A 21,873-nucleotide genomic window follows, 5' to 3' on the forward strand; every position below is an offset into this window, starting at 1 on the left:
TCACCACTGACTCAGGCAGTGCATTCCATGCACCAACCACTCTCTGAGTGAAAAACCTTCCTCTAATATCCCCCTTGAACTTCCCACCCCTTACCTTAAAGCCATGTCCTCTTGTATTGAGCAGTGGTGCCTTGGGGAAGAGGTGCTGGCTGTCCACTCTACCTATTCTTAATATCTTGTGTACCTCTATCATGTCTCCTCTCATCCTCCTTCTCTCCAAAGAGTAAAGCCCTAGCTCCCTTAATCTCTGATCATAATGCATACTCTCTGAACCCAGCAGCATCCTGGTAAATCTCCTCTGTACCCTTTCCAATGCTTCCACATCCTTCCTATAGCGAGGTGACCAGAACTGGACACAGTACTCCAAGTGTGGCCTAACCAGAGTTTTATAGAGCTGCATCATTACCTCGCGACTCTTAAACTCTATCCCTTGACTTATGAAAGCTAACACCCCATAAGCTTTCTTAACTACCCTATCTACCTGTGAGGCAACTGTGTGGACATGTACCCCCAGATCCCTCTGCTACTCTAAGTGAGGACTCACCAGTGCTTTATAAAGCCTCAACATTACATCTTTTCCTTTATGTTCGAGTCCTGTTGAAATGAATGCTAACATCACATTTGCCTTCCTCACCACAGACTCAACATGCATATTATCCTTTAGGGAATCCTGCATGAGGACTCCCAAATCTCTTGCAATCAGATTTTTGCTTTTTATCTCCCATTTAGAAAATAGTCTACATTTTTATTTCTTCTTGGTGGACCCCCAATAAAAATTGGGTCTCACCAAGGTCGAAAGGCTGCATTGGGAGCGCTGGATAGTGTACATGACCCCAACAGATTTGCAAGTGAAGTGTCTCACCTGGAAGGACTGGTCGGGGCCTTGAATGGAGGTGAGAGAATAGGTGAATGAACAGGTGTAGTACTTCGGCCATCTGCAGGGATAAGTACTAGGAGAGAGATTGGTGGTGAATGATGAATGATCAAAGGAAGCAAGGATGGAGCGATCCCTGCAGTAAGCAGAGAGTGGGAGGGCATGGGGCAGAGATAAAGATGTGTTTGGTGGTAGGGTCTTGTTGAAGATGGCAGAAGTTGCAAAGAATGATATGTTGGATGTGGATGCTCAAGGGGTGGTAGGTGAGGACAAGAAGAACTTTATCCATGTTAAGGCAGCAGGAAGGTGAACGTGGATATCTGGAAAATGCAGGGGAAGTGGGTGGAGCACAGGCCATTGATGACCTCCCATCTCCACTGTCTTCTGTTCTGAGCCAGTTTCTGAAGGGTGAACGAGGAGTGACCCATCATCTAATTTCAACCTCGGTGTCTTTCTTCCATGTGTTCTTTGGATGTCTCTTTTTCCTTTTCCCCTGGGGATGCCATTTTAATGCCTGCCTGGTGATGTTGTTGGTGTGGCCAATCCACCTCCATTTCCGTTTGCATATGTAATACCCTGGGAGAGGTTTCCCTCCTAATGTCCTGTCCGCTTCTCTAACTACTGCACTCTCCTTCTGAGTGGAGCCAGGATCAGAGAAAGACTCCTGACCACTCTAGCATTCCTCTGTTAGATAATTCCCCCTAACAGGTGTTACGTACCCCGTAACTGGGTTGCCAAACCAGCAGAAATGGATCACTCAGTTGGAGTCTGGAGTACTAGAACTAAGAAAGTTTTATTAAAGAAACAAGCAACACAGTAATCGAAAGGATAATAAATGCAACAGTTCAGCGATGATAAACACACATGTGCACAGAATTAAGATAACAGCATCAATCAAGCTCTATCGTTGTCTAGGGGTAAATGACCAAATTTCAAAATGACTCAAGTTCAGTCCAGTTCAGTTCGCAGTAATCGTGGCCATGGCGATGGACAACGTGGGGGAAGAGAGACAGAGAGAACAGGAACAACTGATCATTCAGAACACTGCTTCACTCACAGACCTGCGAGATGGCTCACAAGCAGCTTTTGGGCGGGTCCTTTGTGATGTCACCTGAGGTCACCGACTGTGACCCCTCCTCCAGATGCGGTCGATCCTCTGCAGTGAACCCGGCACCCAGGCAAGGGCGGACACACACCGGGTTCCCGCTGATCGTACCTTTCCACCCCGGCCGTTGTCTGGAACTTCTCACCCACTCGTGAGAGGCGCACCGCTTCCAGGGTCTCGTTACCTCGGGTGGCGTGTGTCCTTGTCTTAGCGAACCTGTCCCTTTTTATCCCCCTGCTGGGGCATCGCCTGTCCATCACTTCAAACAGTTCAGGGTTCAAAGGGGGGAGCTGCTCCAGACAGCTCTCTCTCTCCCACGTCCCTTCATTACACATCTCCAGACGCTGCTCCATTGTTCCTTATCTCTCCTTCCCCTGAGGGCAGGTGGCAGACCAACTGCTGATGGCACTGATGCTAGCCCAGGCCAGCAAACATCTTAATTTTATGTGTATTCTCGTAACACAGGCTGCGGGACCAGATGGCATCCCAGGGCAGGTACTCAGAGTGTGCGCGGAACAACTGGCGGGTGTGTTTACTTATATTTCAGCCTCTCCCTCTTCCAGTGTAGAGTTCCCTCCTGCTTCAAAACATCCACCATTGTTCCTGAACCTAAAAATACCAAGGTAACATGTCTGAACGACTGGCATCCTGTCACACTCACCTCAATAATAAGCAAATGCTTTCAGACTCTGGTCAAGGACTACATCTGCAGCATGCTACCACCCACTCTGGACCCCTTACAATTCACCTACAGACACAACTGATTGACAGATGACACAATAGCCACAGCTCTACTACACACCATCCTTACACATCTGGAGAAGAAGGATGCTTATGTGAGAATGCTGCTCTTGAACTATAGTTCAGCATTCAACACCATAGTTCCCTCCAGGCTCAACAAGAAGCTCAGAGACCGTGGCCTTCACCCTGCTTTGTGCAGCTGTATCCTGGACATTTTGTCAGATTACTAACGGGTGGGAAGAGTGAGCTCCCTTACCGCTGCCTCTCTGACCCTCAACACAGGTGCCCCTCAGAGCTGTATCCTAAGCCCCCTCCTTTACTTTCTATATAACCATGACTGTGTCGCCACCCACAGCTCCAGTCTGCTAATTTAATTTGCTGATGATACTACCCTGATTGGCCTAATCTCAAATAATAACGAGGCAGCATACAGAGAAGAAGTCATCACCCTGATACAGTGGTGTCAAGAAAACAACCTCTCTCTCAATGTTGTGAAAACAAAGGAGCTGGTTGTGGACTACAGGAGGAATGGAGACAGGCTAACCCCTACTGACATTCATGCATCTGGGGTTGAGAGGGTAAACAACTTTAAGTTCCTCAGCTGAGGATCTCTCGTGGTCTGTACATAGCGGTAGTGCGGTGAAAAAGGCACAACAGTGCCTCTTTCTCCTCAGATGGTTGAAGATGTTTGGTATGGGCCCCCAAATCCTAAGAACGTTCTATAGGGGCACAATTGAGAGCATCCTGACTGGCTGCATCACTACCTGGTATGGGAACTGTACTTCCCTCAATCGCAGGACTCTGCAGAGAGTGGTGCAACAGCCCAGTGCATCTGTGGATGTGAACTTCCCATTATTCAGGATATTTACAAAAACAGGAGTGTGAAAAGGACCCGAAGGATCATTGGGAACCCGAGTCGCCCCAACCACAAACTGTTCCAGCTGCTACCATTCGGGAAATGGTACTGCAGTATAAAAGCCAGGACCAACAGGCTCCGGGACAGCTTCCTCCACCAGGCCGTTAGGCTGCTTAGTTCATCCTGACACAACTGTATTTCTATGTTATATTGACTATCCTGTTGTACATACTATTTATTATAAATTACTATAAATTGCTCATTGCATATTTAGACAGAGATATAACGTAAAGATTTTTATTCCTCATGTATATGAAGGATGTATGTAATAAAGTCAACTCAATTCCAAACTGGTATGCCTGTTGAGGAGAATGACACTCTGCACTGGCTGCTTATTCCCTTTCTCCCTCCTGACAATTATGTGTCCTGCAACTTGAGTGTAACTATCTTTTTTTTGTTCAATTGATCAAGACCATAAGATATCATTGTGTCCTGCCACTGTTTAGACCATCGGAATGAGCCTGAACACCCACAAAGCTCTCCTTTTAAACAGGCACTGCCAACCTGTGAGAAACCTCATCGCTATAGTCTGCTCCTGCCGTTGATTGGGCCATTGGAATGAGCCCTCTCAGCCTCCATAATGATCTGAAATTCCATCCACTTACAGTTCCAATTCCTTATCACAGTGATCATAATATGATCGACTTCATCTTGCAATCTGAGAAGGAGAAGGTAAAGTCAAACATATCGGTATTACATTGGAGTAGGGGGAAGTACAGAGGCATGAGAGAGGAATTGGCCAAAATTGTTTGTAAGGGAACACTATGCAGGGATGATGGCAGTGCAGCAATGGCTGGAATTTCTGGGAGCAATTCACAAGGTGCATCATCCCAGAGAAGAAGTATTCTAAAGGCAAGATGACGCACTTGTGGTTGACAAGAGAAGTCAAAGCGAACATATAAGCCAAAGAGAAGGCAAATAGTAGGTCAAAAATTAGTGGGAAGTTAGAGGATTAGAAGGCATTTAAAAACCAACAAAAGGCAACTTAGAAGGTCATAAAGAAGGAAAAGGTGGAATACGAAGGTAAGCTAGCCAATAATATTAAAGAGGATACCAAAACTTTCTTCAAAGAAACTTACACAGGTGTCCCCCGCTTTTCGAACATTCGCTTTACGAAACCTCACTGTTACGAAAGACCTACATTAGTACCCTGTTTTCGCTAACAGAAGGTTTTTTCAGCGTTACGAAAAAAGCAACGCACAAAAAATGGCAGCGTGCAAAAAAAAAAGCAGCGCGTGCCCCGAGCAGCCAAGCTCCTCCCCCGGAACTGCATTCTAGCCGCCATTGCTTAAACACGTGATTTATCTCGATTTATTTTGTGCATCCGTTAGCAAGATGAGTTCTAAGGTATCGGAAAAGCCTAAAAGAGCTCGTAAGGGTGTTAACACTTCGCGTAAAACTAGACATAATTAAGCATTTCGATCATGGTGAATGAAGTAAGGACATGGTCCGCGCGTTGAACTTGCCTGCATCCACCATTCGCACTATTTATACACAGAGAGAAAAAATCTTGAAAGCCGCCGATGTTACTGTTGGTTCTGCTCGTAGCAAAGTGTTCTCTCTTAGTCGGCATCCAGTAATGGATAAAATGGAAAGTCTATTGCTTGAGTGGATTGATGGGTGTACAAAACGTGGTGTTCCTTTAAGTTATCTTATACTTAAGGAGAAATCAGTCAGTCTTTTTAAAAAGCTGAAATAGAAAGCACTGGCTGATGGTGATGAAAGTGTTGTGAAAGTGGAATTTAAAGGTAGTCACGGGTGGCTTGATCGGTTTCTGAGGCGAGGGCAGCTTCATAGTTTATCGTTTACTGGAGAGAGTGCTTCGGCTGATAACTGAAGCTGCTGCAAGGTTCCCAGCAGAACTGAAGAAAATAATTACAGAAGGTGGTTATTCGTATAAGCAAGTGTTTAACTGTGACGAAACTGCAATTTATTGGAAAAAAATTGCCGAGTAAGACATTTATTTCAAAAGAAGAAAAGCAGGCTAAGGGACACAAGGCATCGAAAGACAGGTTTACCCTAATGCCTATTATTAACGCCACTAAGCCTCTACTAGTGTACCATTCAGAAAATCCGAGGGCACTTAAAGGCGTTGATAAGAAAACACTTCCCGTTGTGTTCCGTTCACATCCAAGCAGTTGGAACACCCAAGTGCTTTTTTCTGAGTACATGAGCAGATACGTTAGTCCTTTTGTTGAAAAATACTGTAGAGAAAATAACCTCGATAATAGGTGTCTTGTGATTGTCGATAATTGTGCTGCTCATCCGCCTGCCATTACCGGGAATGGCAGTAATGTTCGTGTTGCATTCTTACCGCCGAATACGACATGGTTGCTGCAGCCGTGCAACCAAGGCCTAATAACTACAATTAAGGCTTACTATACGCAAAATGTGATGTGTTTTATTGTAAGTGCTATTGACAGAGAGGGCAACTCCGAAGCATCTTTGCAAGAGATCTGGAAAGACTACAATATAAAACTGGCAATCGCCAACATTGGAGATGCTCTCGATAGGCTAACAGTCTCATTGAGAAATGGCATTTGGAGGAAACTATGTCCTGAAGCAGTGAACGTTTTTAAAGGCTTCGAACCATCAACAATAAATACGACAATAGTGAGCTTGGCTAAGGAGGCTGGGTTTGTGGAAGTTGACGAAGATGATGTTGAAGTGGTTTTGGCATCCCATGACCAAGAATTGACAGATGAAGAGCTGATGCAATTGCAAGAGGAAAGGATAATATCGAAACCGAACGCAGTAACGAAAATGAAGTCGTTCAGGGACTGAACGTGAAGCAGTTGCGTGAGATTTTCACTGCGATTGACAGCGCTGCAATGATTGCAGAAAAGTATGACTTTAATTTTGAAAGGGCATGTATGTTTAGGGCAGGTTTGCAGGATGTTTTGAGTGCTTACAAAGGACTCTATGATTTAAAAATATGCGAGGCTCAGCAGTCAAGTATACTGTCGTTTTTCAAGCCTTGCACATCAGCCACAGCAGACGACGAACCTCGACCTTCGATATCGAGGCAGGCAGACATAGAAGAAGATGACCTGGCTGAAATAGACTATTGGAAATAGACTATGTTGAGATGACACCCCAGTCTCCTCTACCTCCCACCACTTTAATTTCCGACAACTCAGCCTAACACACCATCCCGATTCCCGTAAGTGAAACTACACTGTACGTACATTATTTCTACTTTATATAGGTTGTGTATTTTTGTGTCATTTAGTATGATTTGTTATTTGGTATGATTTGGCAGCCTCATAGCTTAAAGGCTACCAGAGAGAGTGCTTCCGCCGAGAGCGCATGCGTGAGATTTTCGTTGCGCTAGACTGTGCTTCAATGATTGCAAGAAGTATTTCTACTTTGTATGGGCTGTGTGTTTATCATATCATTCCTGCTTTTACTATATGTTACTGTTATTTTAGGTTTTATGTGTTATTTGGCATGATTTGGTAGGTTATTTTTTGGGTCAGGAAACGCTCAAAAATTTTTCCCATATTAATAAATGGTAATTGCTTCTTCACTTTACGACATTTCGGCTTACGAACCGTTTCATTGGAATGCTCTACCTTCGGATGGCGGGGAAAACCTGTACAAAATGTGAAAAGAGAGGCAAGAGTAGATATCAGACTGCTGAAAAATCAGGGATGAGGAAATAGCGGATGAACTGAATAAGTATTTTGCATCAACCTTCACTGGAAGACACACAGTGTGCTGGGTGTTCAAGCATGTTAGGGGGCAGAAGTGACTGAGGTTGCCATTACTAGGGAGTAGGTTCTTGGGAAATTGAAAAGTCTGAAGATAGAGCAGTCACCTGGATGAGATGGTCTACATCCCAGGGTTCTGAAAGAGGTGGCTGAAGTGATTTTGAAAGTCTTAGTATTGATCTTTCTCAATCAATTGATTCTGGCAGTCCTGGAGGACTGGAAAGTAACAAGTATCATTCCATTCTTCAAGAAGGGAGAGGGGCAGAAGAAAGGAAATTATGGACCAATTAGTCTGACTTCACTGGTTGGAAAGATGTTGGAGTCGATTGTTAAGGATGTGGTTTTGGGGGGTACTTGGAGTCACATGATAATATAGGCTGTAGTCAGCATGCTTTCCCGAAAGGAAAATCTTGCCTGAGAAATCTGGTGGGATTCTTTGAAGAAAAAACAAGCAAGATAGACAAAGGAGAATCTGTGGATACCATGTACTTGGATTTTCAGAAGCCCTTTGACAGGGTGCCACACATCAGGCTGCTTAACAAGTTAAGAGCTCATGGTATTATAGGAAGTATTCTAGCATGGAAAAAATAGTGGCTGATTGGCAGGAGGCAAAGAGTGGGAATAAGGGGAGCCTTTTCTAGTGGCTGCCAGTGACTAGGGGTGTTCCGCAGGGTTCTATGTTGGGACTATTTCTCTTTACATTATATGTCAATGATTTGGGTGATGGAATTGATGGCTTTGTGGTCAGTTTTGTGGACGATATGAAGATAGATGGACTGGAAGGTAGTTTGGAGGAAGCAGAGAGGCTACAGAAGACAGTCAGATTAGGAGAATGGGCAAAGAAGTGGCAGATGGAATACAGTGTTGGGAAGTGTATGATCATGCACTTTGGTAGAAAAAATAAAACCATGGACTGATTTCTAAATGGAGACAACAATTCAAAAATCTGAGTTGTAGAGAGACTTAGGGTCTTTGTCCATGAGTCTCTAAAGTTTAATTTACATGTTGAGTCTGTGATGAGGAAGGAAAATGCAATGTTAGCATTTATTTTAAGAGGAGTAGAATATAAAAACAAGGGTGTAATATTTAGTCCTTATAAAGCACTGGTGAGGCTTCACTTGGAGTATTGTGAGAACTTTTGGGCCTCTATCTAAGAAAGGACATGCTGACATTGGAGAGGCTTCCAAGGAGGTTCACAGAAATGATTCTGGGATTGAAAGGCTTGTCATATGAGGAGCTTTTGATGGTTCTGGGCCTGTACTTACTGGAATTCAAAAGAATAAAAGGTGACCTCATTGAAGCCTATTGAATATTGTAAGGCCTTGATAGAGTGGACGTGGAGAGAATGTTTCCTATGATGGGGGTGTCGAAGACCAGAGGACACGGCCTTAGAATAGAGGGGTGTCCTTTTAGAATGGAGATGGGAAGGAATTCCTTTCATCAGAGAGTGATGAATCTGTGGAATTCGTTGCCACAGGCAACTGTGAATGACTGTTATTGCCAAGTCATTGGCAGAGATTAATGGATTCTTGGTTAGTCAGGGCATAAATGGACACAGGGAGAAGGCAGGAGATTGGGGCTGAAAGAGAAAATGTATCAGCCATGACGAAATGGCAGAGCAAACTCAATAGGTCAAATGACCTAATTCTTCTCCTATAATTTATGGTCTTAGCACGGTCTGAAAACAACTGCAGCTGGATGTACTTCTTGCCAGAGACACTGGAGGCTCTCTGCCTTCTCCACATCCCAGGAGAGGAGCATTCCACTGTCCTGCCTGGCATCTCCACTGCTCTAACTGTGCAATAAGAAAGAAAAATTAAATGAAAAAATCAGACTACAGCCTTCATCTCTCCTTGCCAAAGTTTCTATGAGCCAAAGCTTGAACTCCCCACTCCAACAATGACCACTCCCACAGTGTCTGTTCCTCTTAATATCAACTTTATATTGGCCTTTGGGAAGTGCCTACTCATGCACAATCCTTCGACTCTTTTTGGGAACTGTGGTGTACAGAATGTTCTGAATGCCCTCATTCTCTTTGTACGAACACTTTCTCCTGCTGCACAATCCAAGATGTCCTCGGTATCTGTCGCGCACAGAATGTCTAGGCTGCCCCTGCTCTTTTTACATTTGACCTGCCAAAATACACCACCTCACACTTGTCCAGAATATACTCCATCTATCATTTCTGTAGCCAGATTTCCAGCTGGTCCATATCCTTTGACAACGTTTCCTCACTATTAACAACCCTGCTAATTTTTGTATCATCTGCAAGCTTACTTGTGAGACCACATACATCATGAAGAGCAGACACCCCAGCACTCTTCCTTGCAGAACACGACAGGTCACAGACCTCCAGAGACCCTAAAGATGAAATTAGCTTTTTTTGTCACATGTATATCGAAACATTGAAAAAGACAGTGAAATTTATCTTTTGCATCAATAACCAACACAACCTGAGGATGTGCTGGGGAAAACCCACAGTGTTGCTTTGCTTCTGGCACCAAGGTAGCATCCCCATAACTTGTTAACCCTAACCTGTACGTCTTTGAAATATGTGATACAACTGGAGCACCTGGAGGAAACCCACTTGATCATGGAGAGAACATACAAACACCTTATAGACAGCAGCAGAAACTGAATCTTGATCTTACAGTTCCATAAGATGATATTCCTCAAGCTTATGTTGGGGCATCTTGGAAACTGTGTAGGAAGCCACAATTAATAGGTCAGAATGTTAATCCAATGAACAATTAAGGTGACAGAATTAGAAACTCAGGGTCACACTTGAAGATTGAATGGAGGTGTTCTGCAAGGTGTTCTGGTAAGAGGGGAAATTGTTGTAAGTGCTGAATGCAGTATATTAAACTGGAAAATATGCAAATAAATTACTGCTTCAGTTCTGCTTTTCTTCCTTTTTACTTATGCTTTCATTCTTATTTTTATGAATTGCCTGTTAAGGCAGATAACATAAAATATTTTGTGTCAGTTCATAAATTAAGCATCATTTCATCATTTTCTCTTTTGCTACATTGCTGCTGAAGCAATGTTTATTGCTCTAAACTGAAGATTGTTTTTGCTTTTCTTTTTATAAGCTATCTTTCTCCAGTACATTGAGTGAAATTGTATTTTTTATTATTGATTTTAATGGATAATGGGAATGCTTGTATTTTGTAAGATTTGTTTGAATTCTTAATTTGCCACTTTCTTTTATATTAAAGGAAAGAGCTTACAAACAGGTACCAATAATTAGCCAACTAGCCATTCACTTTTCATTGGATGGAAACCTATTACACAAAGATTCAGATGAAGCAAAGCGACAGATGTCTCAATTGGAGATTTCTGAAGGTACATGAATTTCTTTCTTTGTAGGTTCAGTCTGCAAAAATACTTAAAATATTTATGCTGGGGGAACTGGACTGCAGAGTGATTTAGTATGCAGTCTATAGCATATTGATTAAATTGACAGCAGCACCCACAAAATGCTAGATGAACTTAGGAAGCCAGGTAGCACCTATGTGGGAGAATAACTAGTTGACGATTAGGGTACATCATTCCCTGTACCTTCTGCCATCTTCAACAGGATCTTTCCACTAAACACATCTTTCCCTCCTCACCACTCTCCGCTTTCAAAGGGATTGTTCTCTACATGACTATGTTGTCTGCTTGTCACTCCCCACTGATCACACTCCTGGCACTTATCCCTGCCAGCAGGACAAGTGCCACAACTGCCCCTCCACTTCTTCTATTGCAACCATTTAGGGTGATACTTCACCTGCCAGTCTGTTGGAGTCATCTACTGGATCTGGTGCTCCTGGTAGCACCATCGGAGAGACCTGGCATAGATTGGGGGATTGCTTCGTGAGCACATTCACTCCATTTGCCACAAAAGACAGGATTTTCTGGTGTTCACTCATTTTAATTCTACTTACTATTCCAATATACCAACTAGTGGAGTAGTGTCGCAGCGACAACCTTGTACTCAAAGTCAGTAAGACGAAAGAGCTGATTGTGGACTTCAGGAAGGGTAAGACGAAGGAACACATACCAATCCTCATAGAGGGACCAGAAGTGGAGAGAATGAGCAGTTTCAAGTTCCTGAGTGTCAAGATCTCTGAAGACCTAACCTGGTCCCAACATGTCGATGCAGCTATAAAGAAGACAAGACAGTGACTATACTTCATTAGGTTATGGGGATAAGTCAGGAACTGGATACTGATAGTGGATGATCAGCCATGATCACAGTGAATGGCGGTGCTGGCTCGAAGGGCTGAATGGCCTACTCCTGCACCTATTGTCTAGTGTCTATTAGGAGTTTGAAGAAATTTGGTATGTCAACAAAAACACTCAAAAACTTCAATAGGTGTACCGAGCTGCAGAGGGTTGTAAACTTAGTCGGTTCCATCTTGGGTACTACCCTACCAAGTACCCAGGACATCTTCAGGGAGCGGTGTTGCAGAAAGGCAGCATCCATTAGTAAGGACCCCCAGCACACAGGGCATGCCCTTTTCTCACTGTTACCATCAGGTAGGAGGTACAGAAGCCTGAAGGCATACACTCAGTGATTCAAGAACAGCTTCTTCCCCTCTGCCATCTGTTCCGAAATGGACTTTGAACCCATGAACACTACCTCACTTTTATAAATAAATATATATTATTTCTGTTTTTGCATGACTTTTAATCTATTCAATATACATGTACTGTAATTGATTTACTTATTTATTTTTACTTTTTTTCCCTTCTGTATTAAATCTTGCATTGAGCTGCTGCTGCTAAGTTAACAAATTTCATGACACATGTCGGGTATAATAAACCTGATTCTGATATGTCGGTCCCTGACCTGCTCTACAGTCACGACAAGGCCACCCTCAGTTTGGAAGAGCAGCACCTCATATTCTGTCTGAGTAGCTTCCAAATTGATGGCATGAAAACTGATTTCTATAACCTCCAGTAATTTCAACCCCACCTCTCTTTTTCTATCCCCCATTTTGGCTCCCCTCTTACCCCTTGTCTTTTCCTCACCTGCCTAAGACCTCCCACTGGTGCCCCAGTTCCTTCCCTTTCTTGCATGGTCCACTGCTCTCTTCCTCAGCCCTTTACTTCTTTCATTTCTCTCCTCTTAGCTACTCACTTCATCCCATGCACGAACTTCCCCTTCACCGGTTTCGCTTATCACCAGCCATCTTGTACTCCTTCCCCTTGCCCCACCTTCTTATTCTGCCTTCTTTCCCCCATCCTTTCCAGTTCTGATAAAGGGTCTCAGCCCAAACGTTGACTGATTGTTCCCTTCCATAGATGCTGCCTGACTTGCTGAATTCGTCCGACATTTAATGTGTGTGTCTGGACTTTTCAGCATCTGCAGGATCTCTTTAACCTAAGATCCTGAATAAATAAGATTAGGCACTGGTGGTATGAATTTATGAACTTCCCTAGTGGGCATTTATTCACACCACATAATTTCAATAGCTCTGTATTATTTTGTGCATTGAACTAATTAATCTCCAACTAATTACTGATGATTTTCATTCAGCTTTCCATGTGTTATGTTTGGTGAATGGAATGTTGGATAGGGGTAATGGAGGATGATTAGGAAGATATGGCATGGTGTAGTGTGATGTTGAGCATTTGTTGAAGGTTTAGTTATCCTTTTATAAAGGCTGTTAATATACTGAGGTAGATTCCGTTGTACAATAATAAAGATTCTTGAATTCATTATCTTCCATGACGTGCTAGGATAGGAATTTTATTTGGATCAAAACTAGGAAATAATATACATTTAAAATTAGGAATACTTGTTAAAATTGTGTGTAATATATTGATGTAGATTTTTTATGCTGCATCAAGAAATGAAAATTTAAAATCATTACTTTTGTGAGCTTAGCTTTTGTGAACAACCAGTGAGAAGTTGCACCCAACTTGAATAAATTAAGCTGTGGTCCTGGCACTATGTCTGTACCATAACAACAGGAATTCTGCAGATGCTGGAAATTCAAGCAACACACATCAAAGTTGCTGGTGAAGGCAGCAGGCCAGGCAGCATCTCTAGGAAGAGGTACAGTCGACGTTTCAGGCCGAGACCCTTTGTCAGGACTAACTGAAGGAAGAGTTAGTAAGAGATTTGAATATAATTGTTCCTTCGGTTAATCCTGACCAAGGGTCTCGGCCTGAAACGTCGACTGTACCTCTTCCTAGAGATGCTGCCTAGCCTGCTGTGATCACCAGCAACTTTGATGTGTGATGTTTGTACCATGCTCCTTTTAAAAGTACCTCCTTGATTGGAGTGTCGAAGAGCAGAATTTACCTTAAATGGGACTGTTTTATCGGTGGTGATTATACCACCAGTCAGTGGTGTATATGTGGATTCGGTTAAAGTATCAAAAAAAGAAATAAATTCCAAATTGACCTTCTTAAATTTATTCTTATTTCCTCTGTCTAAATCAGCAAAATAAGCAATGGATCAAGAATATTGTCAATATAAACTAGACCACTTCATTATAATTGTTGAAGTTGGATGGAAATTCAGAAGTTCATTTTACCACCACTATTGCTATGGTTATTCAAAAAGTCTAGCATTGCTTTGGTTTTGGAATGCATTGATTTTTGACTAACCTCATGATGAACTTATGCAGTGGTGCATCACTAACTGGCAGGAAGGAAATCACATAAGTGTTGTTTAAAGGAATCAAGCAGTGAGTATTTTCAGTATTTTATGATGTGTTTTATCACTGTGGAAAATCTTGGTCTTGCTACCCTTGCTGATTTGTAAACATTTTGAAAGCAACCATGGGTGTTCTCACAGAACTGTTTTAGGCCTGGAGGAGGAAACAGAACAGCATGAAAAATGTTGGAAAACCAAAGTAATCACAGTGAGAAAGAGGAGGAAGCAGACAGAACATATTTATTTGCAAAACACATTTAGAGAGCATTGTTATGAGTCAAAGTTTACTCTGCCACAGTGTCTCAGACTGTTACACTTTATCACTTTACAGGCTAAGTCACTTACTGAAAATGACTATCTGTGTTTCTCCGAACGACCCAAACTCCATTGTCTGCTGTTATGTTCAGCAGGTGCATTCTACCAATTGAAATGCAATTGCAAATTCTATAGGTGTGAATATTCCAGAGCAATTTTGCAGAATCAACTGCTCCTTACCCCAGAACTTTGTTATCATGAGGGATTAACTGATAATACTGTCTGTACCAGAATTGTAGCGGGACAAGATAAATAGGACTGTAAAGAAGAAACATCAGTCACCATTGTAAATAATGGAGAGAGCAGTGTTTCGTTTAAATCATCCTTGCCTTCATCATATGTCAACACCTGTAATCCTTACCACTATATTTACTAATTACATCCAATTTTCTTTCTTCAGTCTAGATTTTTGTAGAATACTCTCATCTTGTAATGGCATGTTTAAAAAAAACAAAAATAGTCCATATTGCAAACAAGATATTTGTATCTATATTCAAGATTTGACAGTAATGACAATTATTATTAGTCTTGTTTACATACTTATCTATCCCTTTTCTCCTATGAATGATTTCAACAGCACTTACTGGAACGTAATTGAGTTTTTATTAAGACCACTTTTGATGGACATAATGTGGTCACACATCAGGGCCATCAGAAGTAATCTCATTGAAAGATCTTGCATTCTTGGATGAGGGCTGAAGCCGTCTATCCCAGCACAATATACAGTGCTAATAATAGCACCATCGTCGATGGATAAAGTATTGGGTAGGCAGGGCTAAACTCATGTTACACATACAGCACTGGAGGAATTCAGCAGGTCAACCAGCATCTACGAAGGGAAATGGATAAATGTTTCTGGTTGAGACCCTTCATCTGGACTCAGTTCACACAATCTCTCATGGTCCCAAAACACATCCTGCACAATCAAGAGATCTCACCAACATCTCTACTTTCCGAGGTGGTTGAAGAAAACTGGACTATGCACATCAATACTAACAACCTTCTCCAGAAGCACAGTAGAGAGCATGCTAACATGCTGCATCACTGCATGGTCTGGAAACTGCACAGCAGCAGCCAGGAAGGTTCTTCAGTGGGTAGTTAAAACTGTCCAATGCACCAGCCTACCCACCAACAAATACATATTTAAAGTAAGGTACCAGAAAAAGGCCAGCAATAAGAAGGATCCCACCCACCCTGTTCATGGACTGTTTGTCCCATTCCCATCAGGGAGGAGGCTATGTGGTATCCACGCCAGGACTACCACACTAAAAAGCAGTAACTTTTCTCAAGTGGTAAGACTGATCAACACCTCCACTCAGCAACCCACCCCTCCACACCACCCCACCACTACTTCATCATTTCCTGGCAGAGTCACCTTATGTACAGACACTCCCGTACCTAGTGTCACTTTATGTACATACAATCATTCTATGTACATAAGCTATCTTATGTATATATATATTCATTGTGTGTGTATTTTAAAAAATTATTATGTTCTTTATCCTATTGTTTTTTTTTTGTGCTGCATTGTATCCAAGGTAATAATTATTTCATTCTCCTTTACACTTGGGTATTGGAAATGACATTAAACAATCTTGAATCTTGAATGAATTCCAACAATCCTATGCACCTGACATGGCTGATGCTCAAGAATATGTTGATATTTAGCTAATCTTCCAATACAGGGAGAGAGCTATTAAGAGATGCTGCATGACTTATGCCACTACTCTTTTGATGGTAGAGGTTAGCTTAGTGCTTATCTAGATATAAAGATCTCCGTAGTATGTGAAACTTTGATGTGTAAACTTGGAAGAAACTGTTTTCTTCCAAGCTGTGTGATATACACAAGCTTACAGGTGGACTATTGATTGTGTTTCCTACCATCATCTTTCTTTGAAACACTGGGCCCCTTGAAGTCAGGATTGGAATTGTCTACAGCAGAACTGATGTATAATTTCATACTCCAGAAAGCTTTCATCTGTGGTGATCTATATTCCTCCATGTGCTTCTCCACAATTTAAAGACTTCTACTCTAGACTAGCCTGGAAATTATTCATGGTTCTTAGTTTCCAGCATGAGTGAGAGGAAAAAAATTGCTGTATTGTTGAATAGACTGGTTTTCTCTCCTCACTTAATTAACAGAACAAATTTTCAACATCTTAAATGAAATGATTGGTTAAGTGCAAATGTAGATGACTGAGAGAGAAGTAGCTGGTAAAAATGTTGGCAATTGTTACACAAAATGCATAGGGAGAGCTAGAAGAAAAGAAGCAGTCATTGGCACTTCTCCACCATTACTGTTACCATGACTGAGCTTTAGCTCATTCACATAATAGGAAATGTGCCTGCATCAAGGGAGAGCAAGGTCTACAAATTTGTTCGTTCTTTTCCTCTGGTGGCAACTTCATCTTTGAGACTTTCTACAATACAGAGCAAATATATTGAATCTTGTGAAGAGGTGAGAAAATATAACCCTGCTTATAATAAAATTGTTGGCTATAACAGGTAGACACTTGCCAAAAGGGAGTGAATGAAAATCTTTACTGAAGCTGGAGTGACTATTGACAATTGGATTTAAAAAGCACTTGCATTTGTTTCAGTAAGACATGTTATTTCTGACCTTTGTGGGATCCAGCAGACTGTAGATAAATGCACTTTATTTTTTTGAGCACAGATATGCATTTAAAACAAAGAACATAAAACAGTACAGGGCAGCAACAGGCTCTTTAGCCCATGGCATCTGCATAAATACTAATTCCAGCCTAAGCTTATCCTATCAGTTTCTATGTGATCCATATTCCTTTGTCCTCTGTTTGTTCATGTGACTTTCTAAATACCTCTTCCAAGCTGCTATCATATCTGCTTTTACCACCTCCTCTGGCAGTGCGTGTCAACCATCTCCTTTAAACTATGACCTCATGTATCTGACTTCCTTCAGCATGGGAAAAATACTTTATCTACCTTATCTGAACCTCCCATATTATTATATACTTATCTCATATTGCTCCTCAGCTCTTGATGACATCCTCCTGGAACTCTTTGGCACCCTTTTTAAAGTCTTCATATCCTTCCTATAGTGTAGCAACCAGAACTATGTTTCTATGTAGAACTGCATGCAATACTCTAAATATGGGCTAATTAAAGTTTTACAGGTTGCAACAGGACTTCTTCATATTTGTGCTCAAAAGCCCAAATAATGAATGCAAGTATTGCTATGTCTTCTCTATCACCCTATTCTTTTGAGTTGCCTTTCTCCAAACTATGGACTTGCATCCCAAGATTCCTTTTTACATCAGAACTTGTAAAGGGCCTGCATTTATGCACAATTTCCTCCTGTATCCGATCTTTTAAAATACAACTCATTATGTGTGTCATATTAAACTCCATCTCCCATTTTTCCATCCCGATTTATCTCCTGCTGTAACAACAAACAACTGACTATCTTCTTCACTCTCCATAATTCCATCAATTTTCATGTCACCTGCAAGCTTACTCATCAGCCCAATAGACCTCCAGTTAGCGAAGCAACCTCTTACCACTACTTTGTCTTTTAAGACCAAGTGAATTTTGTATTTGTGACAAGAATACACATAGATTAAGATGTAGCTTGCCTGGGCTGGCACCAGTGGAATCAGCAGTTGGTCTGCCACCTGTCTTCAGGAGAGAGAGATAAGGAAAACAATGGAGCAGCGTTTGGAGATGTTAATGAAGGAAGGAGAGCTGTCAAGATCGGCTCCCCCTTTGAACCCTGAACTGTTTGAAGTGATGGACAGGCGATACCCCAGCAGGGGGGATAAAAAGGGACAAGTTCGCTAAGGCAGGACACACACGACACCCGAGGTAACAAGACCCTGGAAGCGGTGCGTCTCTCACAAGTCGGTGGGAAGTATCGGGCCATAGACGCACAGGGTGGAAAAGCACGATCGGCGGGAACCTGGTGTGTGTCCACCCTTGCCTGGGTGCCGGGTTCACCGCAGGGAAACGATCGCATCTGGAAACGGAGGGGTCACGGTCGGTGATCTCAGATGACATCACAAAGGACTCGCCGGAAAGCTGATTGCGAAGGTCTGTGTGGAAGCTGTGTTGAATATTCATTCGTTTTACTCTCTCTCTCCTTCCCCCCACTGTCCATCGCCACGGCAGCGATTACTGCGAACTGAACTGAACTAAATTGAACTGAACTTTGCATCACTTTGAAACTGATAATTTACCCCTAGACAACGATAGAGCTTGATTGATCCTGTTATCTTAATTCTGTGTACATGTATGTTTATCATTGCTGAACTGTTGCATTCATTATCCTTTTGATTAGAGTACTGTGTTGCTTGTTTCTTTAATAAAACTTTCTTAGTTCTAGTAATCCAGACTCCAACTGAGTGATCCATTTCTGCTGGTTTGGCAACCCAGTTATGGGGTACGTAACATATTCAACTTATCATAGATCCCAAACAAGAAAATCTGCAGATACTGGAAATCCAAGCAACACACACAAAATGCTGGAGCAATTCAGCAAGCCAGGCAGCATCCATGGAAAAGAAGGCTACTGGAGAGACTTTAAACTAGAATGGTTGGGTGGGTGGGAATCAAATTGAAGAGACTAGGAGAGGGGAGGTTAGTTCACAAATAGAGAAAGCTAGTAGACAGTGTGTGAGGGAGGATAGGCAGGGGACAGAGAATGAGAGCACTTAGACTGAAGATGTAGGGGAGAAGGAAGAAAAAGATAACAAAGTTGTTTGCACCATTAGGGATAAACAGAGAGTAAGAGGTGGAGAGTTTCTTAAATGCATCTATTTTAACGCTCGGAGCATTGTAGGAAAGGTGGATGAGCTTAGAGCATGGATTGATACCTGGACATATGATGTTGTAGCTATTAGTGAAACATAGTTGCAAGAGGGGTGTGATTGGCAACTAAATATTCCTGGATTTTGTTACTTCAGGTGTGATAGAATCAGAAGGGCAAGAGGGGGAGGGTGTTGCATTGCTTGTCAGAGAAAATATTACAACAGTGCTTTGGCAGGATAGATTAGAGGACTCGTCTAGGGAGGCTATTTGGGTGGAATTGAGGAATGAGAAAGGTGTAGTAATGCTTATAGGGGTGTATTATAGACCACCTAATGGTGAGCAAGAATTGGAGCAGCAAATTTGTAAGAAGATAGCAGATATTTGTAGTAAGCACAAGGTTGTGATTGTGGGAGATTTTAATTACCACACATAGACTGGGAAACCCATGCTGTAAAAGGGCTGGATGGTTTGGAGTTTGTAAAATGTGTGCAAGATAGTTTTTTGCAGCAATACATAGAGGTACCAACTAGAGAAGGGGCAGTGTTGGATCTCCTGTTAGGGAATGAAATTGGTCAGGTGACAGAGGTATGTGCTGGGGAGCACTTCAGGTCCAGTGATCACAATGCTGTTTGATTCAATATAATTATGGAGATAGGTCAGGTGACAGAGGTATGTGTTGGGGAGCACTTCAGGTCCAGTGATCACAATGCCATTAGTTTCAATATAATTATGGAGAAGGATAGGACTGGACCCAGGGTTGAGATTTTTGATTGGAGAAAGGCTAACTTTGAGGAGATGCAAAAGGATTTAGAAGGAGTGGATTGGGACAATTTGTTTTATGGGAAGGATGTAATAGAGAAATGGAGGTCATTTAAAGGTGAAATTTTGAGGGTACAGAATCTTTATGTTCCTGTTAGGTCGAAAGGAAAGGTTAAAAGTTTGAGAGAGCAATGGTTTTCAAAGGATATTGGAAACTTGGTTCGGAAAAAGAGAGAGATCTACAATAAATATAAGCAGCTTGGAGTAAATGAGGTACTTGAGGAATATAAAGAATGTAAAAAGAATCTTAAGAAAGAAATTAGAATAACTAAAAGAAGATATGAGGTTGCTTTGGCAAGTAAGGTGAAAATAAATCCAAAGGATTTCTACAGTTATATTAATAGCAAAAGGATAGTGAGGGATAAACTCGGTCCCTTAGAGAATCAGAGTGGACGGCTATGTGCGGAGCCAAAAGAGATAGGGGAGATTTTGAACAATTTCTTTTCTTCGGTATTCACTAAGGAGAAGGATATTGAATTGTGTAAGGTAAGGGAAGCAAGAGGGGTAGCTATGGAAAGTATGATGATTAAAGAAGAGGAAGTACTGGCGCTTTTAAGGAATATAAAAGTGGATAAGTCTCCGGGTCCGGACAGGATATTCCCTAGGACCTTGAGGGAAGTTAGTGTGGAACTAGCAGGGGCTCTGACAGAAAACTTTCAAATGTCATTAGAAACGCGGATGGCGCCGGAAGATTGGCGTGATTGCTCATGTTGTTCTGTTACTTAAAAAGGGTTCTAAGAGTAAACCTAGCAATTACCGGCCTGTGAGTTTGACATCAGTGGTGGGTAAATTGATGGAAAGTATTCTTAGAGATGGTATATATAATTATCTGGATAGACAGGGTCCGATTAGGACCAGTCAACATGGATTTGTGTGTGGAAAGTCATGTTTGACAAATCTTATTGAATTTTTTGAAAAGGTTACTAGGAAAGTTGACAAGGGAAAAGCAGTGGATGTTGTCTATATGGACCTCAGTAAGGCCTTTGACAAAGTTCGACACGGAAGGTTAGTTAGGAAGGTTCAATGGTTAGGTATTAATATTGAAGTAGTGAAATGGATTCAGCAGTAGCTGGATGGGAGATGCCAGAGAGTAGTAGTGGATAACTGTTGTCAGATTGGAGGCCGGTGACTAGTGGTGTGCCTCAGGGATTTGTACTGGGTCCAATGTTGTTTGTCATATAAGTTAATGATCTAGATGATGGGGTGGTAAATTGGATTAGTAAGTATGCAAAGGTAAGTGGAGTTGTGGATATTCAAATAGGTTTTCAAAGTTTGCAGAGAGATTTAGGCCAGTTACAAGAGTGGGCTGAAAGATGGCAGATAGAGTTTAATGCTGATAAATGTGAGGTGCTACATTTGGTAGGACTAATGCTACATTTTGGTAGGACTATTCAAAATAGGACATACGTGGTAAATGGTAGGGCACTGAAGAATGCAGTAGAACAGAGGGATCTAGGAATAATGGTGCATAGTTCCCTGAAGGTGAAATCTCATGTGGATAGGTTGGTGAAGAAAGCTTTTGGTATGCTAGCCTTTATAAATTAGAGCATTGAATATAGGAGTTGGGATGTAATGTTTGAAATTGTACAAGGCATTGGTAAGGCCAAATTTGGAGTATTGTGTACAGTTCTGGTCCCTGAATTATAGGAAAGATGTCAACAAAATAAAGAGAGTACAGAGAAGATTTACTAGAATGTTACCTGGGTTTCATCTCCTAAGTTACAGAGAAAGGTTGAACAAGTTGGGTCTTTACTCTTTGGAGCGTAGAAGGTTGAGGGGGGAGTTGATAGAGGTGTTTAAAATTATGAGGGGGATAGATAGAGTTGACGTGGATAGGCTTTTTCCATTGAGAGCTGGGGAGAAGACATGAGTTGAGAGTTAAAGGGTAAAAGTTTAGGGGTAACATGAGTGGCAACTTCTTTACTCAGAGAGTGGTAGCTGTGTGGAATGAGC

The 21,873-nt window shown here is 41.9% G+C and overlaps 1 protein-coding gene across 1 annotated transcript in view; it reads left to right on the forward strand.

The window, feature by feature from the left end:
* The window catches only part of dnai1.2 (dynein, axonemal, intermediate chain 1, paralog 2), a 206,416-nt gene that overhangs the window by 25,916 nt on the left and 158,627 nt on the right, over positions 1 to 21,873 (forward strand). Inside the window, exon 6 of the mRNA XM_063042782.1 lies at positions 10,568 to 10,694. Within this exon, the coding sequence (XP_062898852.1) occupies positions 10,568 to 10,694 (127 nt within the window). The remainder of the gene's footprint in view (positions 1 to 10,567; positions 10,695 to 21,873) is intronic.

The sequence above is a fragment of the Mobula hypostoma genome, chromosome 3 (assembly GCF_963921235.1).
Source record: "Mobula hypostoma chromosome 3, sMobHyp1.1, whole genome shotgun sequence".
Lineage (NCBI taxonomy): Eukaryota > Metazoa > Chordata > Chondrichthyes > Myliobatiformes > Myliobatidae > Mobula > Mobula hypostoma.